This window comes from Haliotis rubra, unplaced genomic scaffold (genome assembly GCF_003918875.1).
Source record: "Haliotis rubra isolate DU_JTF1 unplaced genomic scaffold, ASM391887v1 Scf32, whole genome shotgun sequence".
In the NCBI taxonomy this organism is placed as follows: Eukaryota; Metazoa; Mollusca; class Gastropoda; order Lepetellida; family Haliotidae; genus Haliotis; species Haliotis rubra.
In genome coordinates this window covers 2,367,594-2,380,884 of record NW_025766991.1, presented here as the reverse complement: position 1 = coordinate 2,380,884, position 13,291 = coordinate 2,367,594, and the positions used below count along the sequence as shown (strand labels likewise).

The window sequence follows — 13,291 nt, the reverse complement described above, 5'->3', positions numbered from 1 at the left end:
TCATGTGACTATTAACCTTCTAGCACCTCACATACAGCCTAGGTTACCCAGGGTAATAATGTGATTCAGCATCCAGTGAGCAACTAGACAGATGGATACTCGGCGCTATATAAATGAATTATTATTATTATTATTAATATTAATGGATGTCAGCTCTGATGTTGGGGGAAGCCCAAAACGATGCAAGTCTCAGATGTTTACGACTTCAGTGCCGACTATGAGCATGGGCAGGGTGATGACACACCTAAAACATTAATCATTACAAATCTGGTACTGAAAACTCCAAACGATGCCGGTTCTTAGATGTTTACCATTTCCGAGAAACCCATGAGCGTGGGCATGGTGCTGACAGTCGTAAATAATTAATCATGGCAAATCTGCTATTTGAACATACAATCGTTGGTTTCCGGCTGCCTAAGGGATATAACTCTGCAAAGCAAATTGCAGCATTTTAGACCATCTCTGCCCTCCAAACACTGAAGAAATTTACACTGCCAAACTAATATTTAAAGAACGCTAACAAAGGATACATTATTGGTTTCAGGTAAAATACATTTAGCTTTATGTTCCATCCATTCATGGGACCCAAACGATACACCACTGGTATATGCCTATGTAACTTCCACAAGGAAACATCACATGTATCATTACATTTTTTCATAAAATGCAACCCATGAAGATTCAGGTTAGAATTGGTCTTCAGCAACCCATGCTTGTCGTAAGAGGCGAATAACGGAATCTGGCCCTCTGACTTGGTTGACACATGTCATCGTATCCCAATTGCGTAGATTGATGAACATAATGTCAATCAGTGGATTTTCTGGTCCAGACTTTATTTACGGACCACTAGCTTGAAAATTGCTGAGGGTTGCAATAAAGGACAAAAATAACTGAAAGAACAATGCCTGTATTATGCCCATTTCAGTGATGCAGATCACTCACTTGGTGCAACTTCTGGTGCTGACAGAGTGAGGAAGTTAATATGGGAAATCTGGGACTCAAACCCATGATAGGAAGTCTAAAGATGGTGATGGTGTGCCATGCTGCACTGCTATTTGTATAAGGCTTCTGCAAATGATAATGCCCTCAAAAATAGCATTACCGTTATTATTGCTAAAATACATGGAATTTGTGTTGAAAAGAAAAAGGAAACAATGAAGGAATTTGACTGTAAGTTTACCCAAATCAACTTCTGATGGGGTTGACTGCCCGAATGCAATTACGTCATCGAACAATTCAAGTGACGTCACAACAGAAAGTGACGATATTCGACCTTGGCCTTTGACAAGACCATAGCCTGCAACATGTCAAACTCTGTCAGTGTTCGGTTTTGGTCCATCAACAGCCCTAATAGTGCAATTGTTAAGGTAGGACGAACAAGAAAGCCAATATTACCGCTATTTAAAGCGGGAATTCGGGTTGTTTTGACTTGTTTGACCCAGAATATCTGCCAGTCGAAAGCCAATTAATGTCGAAATGAACCGTAAGCCCACGCACCCACTATGATGTCACTTGACAACAGAACTGATAGTGGCCCGTCGTTAAGGTTGAGCGGTCCAATATCATTTGCAGAGGCCCGCAAATTTCTGATAATGGGAGGGCAGTTTCATGATAATTCCATGTATTTTAGCTATAATGGCTGATAATGCCCACGAACTATCACTCTGTGAAACCCAAGCTAGAGGATTAACACATCCTCTTATAGAGAACCAATCTTTGTGAAGAATCAAACCAAGGACTTTTGGTGTGATAGGCAAATATTTTAATAGTGGAGCCACTTCTCACTGAATATTATCTGACACTTGACAATTAATGCAACTAGTAAGATTAAGATTTCATGCTAAACACACCAGGAAGAGCTTGAGATTTCACACAAAACAAACCTGGTAAAGCTTGTCATTTGTCAGTAAACACATTTAAAAATACCCTGACATTTCACGCTGAATGCATCTAGTATAGCAAGCTGTTTCACACTAAAGACATCCAGTTTACCTCGTCTACTAAACACAGCTAGTATAGCTTGACAATTGCCATTGAACACACACTCACCACCAAGGAAACAATCTGAGAATGGATGGACTGGAACTTCATCACTGTCTGGCCGGTCATGATGTTGGTCTTCTTCACACATCTGAAACATACATCACACATACAGGTGCAGCTCTGGATAGTAGGTCAAGGTTGAGGTTAGTGAGTTTATTGGGTGTGAGGTGAGGTGAAATTGGGTTTAACGTCGTGCTTGAGAATATTTCGCTCATATGACGATGTGCATGTGTGTGTATGTGTATGTGCGGCTGCTTGTACTAGGCCAGACTTAAGCTGGTTTTATAGTGCTACCCACTGAGATACCATGCCGCAGTGAAGCATGAATACCCCACTCAGACACATTATACTGACTCCGAGCTGACCAGTCCTTGTTGTACCCATTAATGCCGAGTGCCAGGCAGGGACCAACAAGTACCATATTTTAACGTTTTTGGTATGACACGATCGGGGATCGAACCCGCGACCTTCCACTCTCCAGGCGGACGCTCTAACCACTACACCACGGAGGCGGTGACTGGATGTGACTGGGTGTGACTGGATGTGACTGGTTGTGACTGGATGTGACTAGGTGTGACTGGATTTGACTAGGTGTGACTGGTTGTGACTAGGTGTGACTGGACGTGACTGGATGTGACTGGGTATGACTGGGTGTGACTGGGTGGGTGGGTGTTTTAGTGTTTGGTTGATGAACTGGTTCAATGAAATAATTTTCAGCCATTTCTTAACACTTTTTAGGATAGCCTCAAGGTTAAGCGTTGGTTCTATCACTCAGGTTTTATTCTGAGCATTCATTGCCCCCATTGTAATTGGAAGGTTGGAAGCAGTGTCAAACCCACCTCATGCCCCACGATTCAGTTTAATTAAAGTATTTCAGTCTAATGATGTCTACGACAAAAAATCCTCAAGTATGAAAATACTTCCAGGGATATCACATTTACCTATACGGTATACTTTTCAACTCAAATCAGATACAGCTTTAGCAGAAAAAAAGACACTCATTAAAACTACTCACCTTGAAAGTAAAAAATAAACCCTTTCAAATAATTATTCAGCTACGCACAACACCTGAATATTTTGATGAATGATTTTCACACAGTTTTCCCTCAGTAAACCAAGCAGGCACATGTGTTCCTCTATATTAGTTTTAGTTGAAACTTTTTCTCTTAATATTACCATGTATTTATTCACCTGAAATAGCAAAAGTACTATCACACAACATCCCATCCTATAAACTGTTTAAAACACGTAAAGGGGTTATTTAAGCATCCAGTCACAAAAAGAAGTTCCCCTCCCTCACCTCAACATGTCAGAATTCTCAGACTGAGTCCGTCTCATCCAACATATTCAATGGAAGCCGTTTATCCCTAATGTATGAATCACTGAGATAAGTGTTGCTTGCCAGAGGAAAGTAGGTTTTGCCTTCCTTATTGAATTTAACACAAGACGAGGGGAAAGGATGGGTGACTATGATTGAATTAAAGGTGTGATCGCAAGCTCCTCTCCTGAACAGCTGGTTTCTGTTATCGGATTCATGTGAATCTTTCAGGTCATTTTCGGTTTGTTCCTCGTGGGTTTGATTTAAAGTGTGAATAATGCTCAAACGACATGCATGAATGGTACATAGCTGGTAGAGTTACGAAGTTAGACTTCAACAACAAGATTTGAAAGTTTACAGTTTAAGATCATCATCAAATATTTAAGAGATATCATTGTAAGAACACTTAAATGCTATGTTGCATACCATATTAAAGTACAGTGGGTGACTGATAAGTCCTAGGCCTAATGTAGAAAGATTTGAATTGAAAGCGAAAAAAACGATATATTTTTCAAAATATTGATGCTGGAGAGATATTTTCCTGGCCACCCTTTTTTGGGCTATCCCAAAGATTTTCATCTTTTCAGTCAAAATGGGTTGCTTGTACTAGCCCAGACTTAAGCTGGTTTTATAGTGCTAGCTCACTGAGATAGCATGCCGCAGTGAAGCATGAATACCCCACTCAGACACATTATACTGACTCCGAGCCGACCAGTCCTTGTTGTACCCATTAATGCCGAGTGCCAGGCAGGGACCAACAAGTACCATATTTTTAATGTCTCTTGGTATGGCGACCGATTTATCGTGATGATCTCCGAGGGATGACACTCTAACCACTACACCACAGAGGTGAGTGATTTAGTGAGTGAGTGATTTAGTGAGTGAGTGATTTAGTGAGTGAGTGAGTGAGTGAGTGAGTGAGTGAGTGAGTGAGTGAGTGAGTGAGTGAGTGAGTGAGTGAGTGAGTGAGTGAGTGAGTGAGTGAGTGAGTGAGTGAGTTTATTGTTTGAGTGAGTGAGTGAGCATGGTTTATGCTGCTTTTAGCAATATTCCAGCAATATCATGGCAGGGGACACCAGAAATGGGCTTCACACACCACGTTATGAAATCATGATGCTAGATTATAACAAGTTCATTGCTTCGGACAAGAAGCTAAAGTTGCAGATTTCGCAAAATTTGGCAAAGTCTGTACAACCTTTAAGTTAAGGGTTATCTATGGTCTTGTTTCTCCCTGTAGGTCACTTGTTAATCTGTAGATATACCTCCGTGAACACAACAACAGGAGACGAGCAGGCCTGGTGCCAACAATGTACAGGACATAAACAATAGATTAATGTATTCATCAAGCTGGTAGACGTCTTGTGGGGCCTGATGTATCATGGGTTCATACTGGGCTTAATGGAACACCTGTTCCTTGGGAAATATTAGATCATTCACTCAGATATACATTGAGTAACTGTCATAGATATATGGCTTATGCTGCAGTTCAGGATGTTAAGTAAAATTGCAGTTACCTAAATGATAGGTTTTAGATGCCAAACCTTGGTTGTTGGAGATGTACTGAACAGGAGTGTGTGAGTGAGTTTGGTTTTACGCTGCTTTTAGCAATATGACAGCAATATCACAGCGGGGGACACCAGAAATGGGCTTCACACATTGCACCCAAGTGGGGAACCGAACCCGGCCATCGGCATGACGTGTGAACGCTTTGACCACGAGGTTACGCCACCGTGAAATACATTGATTGTGGTTTCACACAGCCTTATTGTTCCAGCAATATCATAGCGGGTGAAATCAGAAATTGGCTTCACATATTAAACAGTGTTAAGGAATGGAACCCGGATCTTCGATGTGACGAGTGAACGCTTTAACTACTGGGCTACCAACCTCCAGAAATACAAAGAAGACAGATTATGCCAACATGGCAGCAGCATCAGTTATGGTGTTATTCTGTGACAGAGCTGGGAGCACATGTTGCCATGACCTCTGGTGTCAGAAAGAGACAGATCAGGCCCCCGATTTCTCGAAACAAACTTAAGTCTGAGTTTTGACTTAAGTCAGAGTTTTGACTCAAATTTGAGAAAACGCAGGAAATGCATTTTCCGGAATAAACTGAAACAATATTAAACTCAAACTTAGTAGACAATTTGAGTTTGGTGGATAGATTACTTAAAGGTCACATGCAACCAAAAAATCAAACATAATTAAAACACAATTATCACTTATTCATGACATATAATATACAATGCTGGTTATGAAAAAACGTATAAACAAAATTATAAGCGTACAATCGCAAATCAAAAGTGCAATATTGTGTACTTGGGTTTACTTCCCAAGAAACGAAGCAGCCGGGATACCGAACCCAGTCAGAGCGGGTGGGTGTGCACTCAAGTGTAACGGCTGGTTCATTTGCAGATGCCCTCACGGCTCATTGTGTGTGTATATATAGAGATGTTGGGTTTTGTAAATACATGCTCATTTTTTGTGTATAACATTTTGCAATCAACAGACATCATAACATGTCATGTGTTCAAGTATCACACCGGGCCTGTCTGTGTAATTACATAATGTGACAGAGACCGAACTCGGGCCATAAATCAATGCGTTTTGTTTATGGTGTATAGCTTGATTGGTGTTAAGTTCAAATTGCATGTGGTCAGTGATCGCAGTTGTGTATTGAATATTGTCATTAGCAGACAGGCAGGCAGACACACAGGTGTCAATAAAACAAGACATTGAGTTTTGTCTGTGACAACGACATATCTATATCACAGTTAGAAATTCTGTACAACGCTAAATAATGACATTGCTTTTAAGTATCGAACCGAGAAAGTGACTTGGTAAGAAGAACGTGTGGTGAAATAGACAAATGAAATTATATAAACAGTTTATTTACTGTCATAACATATATAAAGCTCGCGCCTGTGAGATATCAACAAAACATTAGGAAAATAGCTCACACCAAAGCCTTCACCGAGTATTCACCGGACAGCCCGCTTCCAAGTTGCGCGAACCTATTTCACTGCGCACGTGCTATGAGCGCAGCCCAGCTGTTGAAACCAGTTTTAGTGAATTGCTTGAACTCCGATTTCGCGCGTTTGATTTCATCTTGTATTTTTCAACTTTATAAATTGAATTGCATTTTTGATGATTTGTTTCGGTAAGTCCATACCGAAAGGTATCAGAATTTGCAAAGTTGTGTTTTACGTTGCATGTGACCTTTAAGTTGTTTGGGCTTTTTGATTTAAAAAATGCAGCTGAGTTAAAAATTCAGCTGTTTGAAATTGTCAAACGCAGTTTGAAATTTGAGAAAAACTTAAGTTTGTTTGGAGAAATCGGGACCAGATATTCAGGTACACAAAGCAGCCTATTGTTATGGTAGAATGGTAGGACTGTCATTCTGATTTCAACCAGAAAAGTCACTATATACATGTATGTTCCATCAGGACTTTCAGCAAAGCATGAATCATCTTTAGTTTTTCATGCTCACATCATCAACCCTGTTGATAAGGTGACAACACCATCACATGGTTGCCACTAACACTAGCATCAAGTGAATAATGCTGAGTTAAACAGAAAAACCCAAACAAAGCAAGTATTACACGGACATGTCAGCTGTCATCCCACCCACTCCAACACATGTCTCAACATGCTTACAACACCTAGCTATATCTCACTACCCTATCTACCTCCCAGCTACATCCCACTACCTTATCTACCTCCTAGCTATATCTCTCTACCCTATCTACCACCCAGCTATATCCCACTACCCCATCTACCTCTTAACTATATCCCACTACCCTATCTACCGCCTAGTTATATCTCACTACCCTATCTACTGCCTAGTTATATCTCACTACCCTATCTACCTCCTAGCTATATCTCACTACCCTATCTACCTCCCAGCTACATCCCACTACCTTGTCTATTCCTCTTAGCTACCCTATATCTCACTGCCTACTCCACCTGCTATCTACCTCTAGCTATCCTCCCAGCTATATCATCCACTACCCTATCTACCTCCCTAGCTATATCTCACCTACTATCTACCTCCCAGCTATATCCACTATCCCACTACCCTATCTATGTCTCACTACCTCTATCTACTCTATATCCCACTACCCTAGCTACATCTATATCTACTCCTAGCTTTACCCTATATATATCCCACTACCTATATCTACCTCCCAGCTATATCCCACTACCCTATCTCTACCTCCTATCTCACTACCCTATCTACCATCTACCTTCCTGCTGCTATATATCTCACTACCCTCTCTACCTCCTGCTATATCTCACTACCCTATCTACCTCCCAGCTACATCCCACTACCTTATCTACCTCTTAGCTATATCTCACTACCCTATCTACCTCCCAGCTACATCCCACTACCTTATCTACCTCCCAGCTATATCTCATTACCCTATCTACCTCCCAGCTATATCCCACTACCCTATCTACCTCTTACTCTATATCCCACTACCCTATCTACCTCTTAACTATATCCCACTACCCTATCTAGCTCCCGGCTACATCCCACTACCCTATCTACCTCCTAGCTATATCTCACTACCCTGTCTACCTCCCAGCTATATCTCACTACCCTATCTACCTCCTAGCTATATCCTACTATAAAATGTACCTCCCAGCCATACCTCACTGCCTATGTACCTCTCAGCAGTCCTACACAACCCGATCCACCCTTAGGGATCTTCCGTTCCATGTTTAACCAAGCAGGTATACACACAAAACAAGCAGAGCTGTGACAGCCTAACACACTGCAGAAGGTAGGTCTAAAAATACCAACAACTCCGTAAACAGATCGAGATAGCAGAAAAACAGCCTGCCCATATGTATATCCTCACCCAAACTGTAATTAATGACAAAGCAAAGAGTAAAACAACTGACTAAACACCATGTTATCTGATTCATGTGTTGGTTGTAAAGATGCTCTCCAGACCAGGGCATCCATCCATGTTGTTCCGCTTGTTGATACTGCAGAGAGCACATCCCCACTGCTACATCCTCACTTCCTACACCCCTGTCTGCAGCAACGGCTGTGGCAACGGGATGCTGAACAAAACTCACCTGGATGTGTCTGAGAATCGCACATCCCTGCATGACAACACAGACTGAGATACCGAAAGAATATAGACAACGTGAATATAGAATACTTGAGACACTTGTAACGCTTATTTTCCTGTCTATGTTTAAAACAAGAAATAAATAGTTAAGCCCCCAAAATTAGTTTTTTAATCTACTATGAATGAATGAATGAATGATAGATGGATGGATGGATGGATGGATGGATGGATGGATGGATGGATGGATGGATGGATGGATGGATGGATGAATGAATGAATGAATGAATGAATGGATCGGTGGGTGGGTGGATGGATGGATGGATGGATTGATTGATTGATTGAATGATTGATTGATTGATTGAATGAATGAATGAATGAATGAATGAATGAATGAATGAATGAATGAATGAATGAATGAATGAATGAATGAATGAATGAATGAATAAATAAATGAATGAATATAAAGTATGTCTGCCACCACAACTAATGCCTTTTCAGATAGTAACTGTTTAATCAACATGGAGGAATAGATGAACAAAAAGATGAATGAATTGATTGATGAATAAAATAATGAATGAATGAATGAATGAATGAATGAATGAATGAATGAAAATGAATGAATGAATGAATGAATGAGGACAATTCAGTGAAAAAGATGTCTGCCACCACAACTAATTAATACATCTCTCCTGAAGCTGCCTACTGCAGTGTGATGCAAACCAGATATATGTACCGTCTGAATGTGTAGGTTGGGTTTGTTGTAGCTGTTGTCTGCTATATCTGTATTTACAGGACATTCAGACCAGCTAGTACCAAGTCAAAACTCTGACAAATAAAAATGAATGAAACCCAGGTCAGATGTAGGAATACAACACTGTCGTGTTTGATGGGTAAATGAGTGGGAATATTTCTAGCAATAACAATGAGGTGAAAGAAATTGAGTTTCCCATACAGTAAAATACATTTAGAGTTAGTTAGTGAGTTTAGTTTTATGCCGCACTCAGCAATATTCCAGCTATATGGCGGTGGTCTGTAAATAATCGAGGCTGGTCCAGACAATCCAGTGATCAACACCATGAGCATTGACTTACGCAATTGGGAACCGAATACATGAGTCAACCAAGTCAGCGAGGCAATATTTTAACCCGAAACAAACATTGTTTCAATGAACTGACACATATAATGAGCTGATTTCTTTTCCCTAAAACTACTGTATGTTTTAGTCAAAATGCATATTGACTACTAAACTAAAGTTATAACGAACTAAAATTAGTGGTCCCTTTTAGTGTTCTAACCATGGTTAACTGTATTCTCTCTAACAGACCCCAGAACATATATATAAATAATCGCCCCAATTTGCCTAGCCTTCTAATACCTCACAACCAATATTCATCCCTATGTAACTACATACATGCTTAATTTGGGGGTTCATGCTGCACTTGTTTTGGAATCTAACCCAGGAGTTCTCTGTGATGAGAAACAAACCAGGCCATTGGAATAGTTGTTATCCAAACTTGTATGCATCCAGAATCATTCTAACCTCTCCAGCCTCTTACTATTTGTCATAAATAATGATTTACAAGAGCTAATTGGCTACCCTCTCTCAGCAGGCTGAAATATGATGTAAGGGAGAAAACTGCACTTCCTATCTCTCAATGACTGTCATGTTTTCTAGACAATGGTGATTGGCGATTATGTTGCAGACAGGAAGTCTGTGATGCGGCTAGACACGCAGGTAATGCACTTCCTGTTTGACGCTGCGCCAACACGAGACAAGTTTACTATGACTGCATATCCCTCTGGCTCGCGTACAGCCTGCTGCAGTTGCGTCTCAGATCTACGTCGCAAGCACCTGCCCGTTGGCGTTCACACACATAATCACTCACAGACAACCTCCATGTGGATTTCTCTCAACCACGGGTACATAACAAGAAAAGAATTTGCTTCGTATGATTCCAAAAGTGTATTTTCACAACCCTTAGCCAAAAACATGATTAGCATTTGGTTTAAGACCATCACACTCAATTAGGATTGCCCCGTCTAGGCTTCAAAGCCCAGCAGCAAAAATTCACCCTAAAAATATATAGGCAGCTGTGATGCATCAAAACTGTGTCACTGCCAATACAGTAAAGGCTGAGTGACACATCCAGTAAACATCGCTACTAAAGCTTACCTCGCATACTTCGCGAAGTATTTGGCCATTACCAGCGAATGAATGCAACGTACCTACTGACGGGGTGAAAACACTTCCTACTTATAGAACAACCAAATAAATCTTCAGAAATTATCTAATATCGGCAAAAATAATATGAAGTGTCTGGCTCGTGACATAGAAGAGCTGGGGTATGAGGAAGGAGCTGAGACGGGTCGTACGTCTTCGACGTACCTTTGCGGAACTGCGTTGTACATGTGGGATGTGAGACTAACATACCTACATCAGTCATTCTGCTCATTAGATAAGCTATTTGCCACCCAAACAATCATTACAGTTAGTTGTTCTGATAGCTCACAGCTTACAAATGGCATTTTAATGCATCTACCAATGTATTGTTACATAAAGCAGTCATTTGGGCTTACAGGAAGTTTAGGCAGAGGCAACTCTTATCAACAGATTTAATTTATGAAGATGCTTATCCTGAGTGCATGTTCTCATTGAAGCTTAAACACAGGGCTCTTCATCACTAATAAACATATGGCAAATGTCGGGGACAGGTAATTAGCTCAACTGGAATCAATAGAATCAACAGGAGATCGACTGAGAACAAGACTCTCAACATTCTCGGAGGGAACACAGACTCCATTATCAAAGTGCTGATGAAGGCGTTTTTTGTTCGGAAGTATTTTTAAAGATTTCATCTTTGGTGCAGTTACATAGGAAACATCTGAATGGGGCCATTACCAACCAAATTAGAACTTACTGAGCTGTCACAACAAGTTATGTATTACAGCCAAGCTTGTGATATGACTTGTGTTCAGACACAATGTGTTGAAATAACTTTCCTTGTTTAACTGGAGGCGTCCCCATTCTATAATAAGTAATGATAAATGTTAAAAAGGTCTGGACGCAAAAACTAGTCAAGTTATAAAATGTATCTAAAACCTCAACAATTGCTTAATTAACTGTTTGTGTACAACAGAGGACATTTTGCTTATTTTAGAACTGGTTGGGCAAGGTTACAAATAGATATGTCTTTGATAAAATGTTCACATAGAAGAATGTGCACATTTTATAAGTTGAATCTGATAGAGGATGAATTTCATGCCATATTACAATATCATAATGAAATAAGAACAGTTTATATACAAATATAGATATTGATAAGTGTAAGTTCAATCCATTTTGTATTTCAATGTGTAAAATGTGAACATTTGTTGTAGTTACCTTAATAAAGTACTAGCAATAAAAAACTAGCACTGTTTTTAAGAAAATCACTTGCTTGACAGAGTCATTTCATTGTTGTAAAGATAGGTACCTCTACTGCCAATTGTCAGTAGAGAAAAGATGAGCCCCAGTATGTTGGCCAATAGTGTTCAATACAGTAAATAAAACTGAATTTCATGTAATGAATTTCAGTTCTTACTCATTAAATTGTTTATTTAAATAAAAAATAAGAATGTAATAAATGTAGAATATATACTCATGGAAATGAATAAGGGAACACTGAAAGTACAAGTGTTCCTTTATTCTTTTCCAGAATTCTTCACAAAGTATGTATTGAGCAGTGGGTGAAATTCTGGAAATAAATAAAGGAACACTTGTACTTTCATGTGTTCCCTTATTCGTTCCATGAGTATATATGAATATTATGACAGTATTCTTCATAAAACCTATGTGAATTTTTTCTTCATATGTACATCCTGTTTGTGTGACAAAAACTGTGTTTGCAAAGTGTTTACATACAAAAAATATTGACATATGTTAATTCTGTAGACCTGTGAAGGTCCGGGTTAGAATATTGATCTTCAGTAATCCATGCTTCAGTATCATTCCAATTTTTTAATAAAATGCAACCCATGAAGATTCAGGTTAGAACTGGTCTTGCCATGCTTGTCGTAAGAGGCGACTAACGGGATCGGGTGGTCAGGTTCGCTGACTTGGTTGACACATGGCATCGGTTCCCAATTGCGCAGATCGATGCACATGCTGTTGATCACTGGATTGTCTGGTCCAGACCCGATTATTTACAGACCGCTGCCATATAGCTGGAATATTGCTGAGTGAGGCATAAACTAAACTCACTAACTCACTCACTCACTCACTGTGGTGAGTACAGTTTAATGTTGCTTCAAGCAATATATTCCAGCAATGTGAGGAGTGGGAACACCAGAAAAGGGTTTAACACTCAGTTAGTATGTGGGGAATCGAACCTGGTCTTTGGCATCATAAGCAAACACTTTAACCACTGGTCTAACCAAACACAGTGATGCAGTAAGTAATGCTGCTGTGAATGACTTTATTGATTCAGTGGGAGACTGCATGACGGCATAAGGTTTACAGCCTTCTCATCAACATCATGTACATAAGCAGCTATAGTAGAGTTGATTGTATTTTGATTGAGATTTGGAACCCGTGGTTGATGGCATGAGCAGAGTCAACGTCAGATTATAGTGAGTGAGTTGAGTTTTACACCACTTTTAGCAATATTCCAGCAATATCATGGCAGGGAACACCTGAAATGGGCTTTACACATTGTACCCTTGTGGAGAATCAAACCCGGGTCTTCAGCATGATGAGTGAATGCTTTAACCACTAGGCTACCCAACCGCCTCTGTCAGATTATAAAGAAACTGTGATAGCAGTATATAGCAGAGGTATAGCAGATATGGCCTGGATACGTCACACTAA

The 13,291-nt window shown here is 40.0% G+C and overlaps 1 protein-coding gene across 1 annotated transcript in view; it reads right to left on the bottom strand.

The window, feature by feature from the left end:
* Positions 1–13,291, bottom strand: part of LOC124283744 — a 116,145-nt gene that overhangs the window by 70,065 nt on the left and 32,789 nt on the right. The window contains exon 19 of the mRNA XM_046719768.1: positions 2,050–2,131. Coding sequence (XP_046575724.1) covers positions 2,050–2,131 — 82 coding nt within the window. The remainder of the gene's footprint in view (positions 1–2,049; positions 2,132–13,291) is intronic.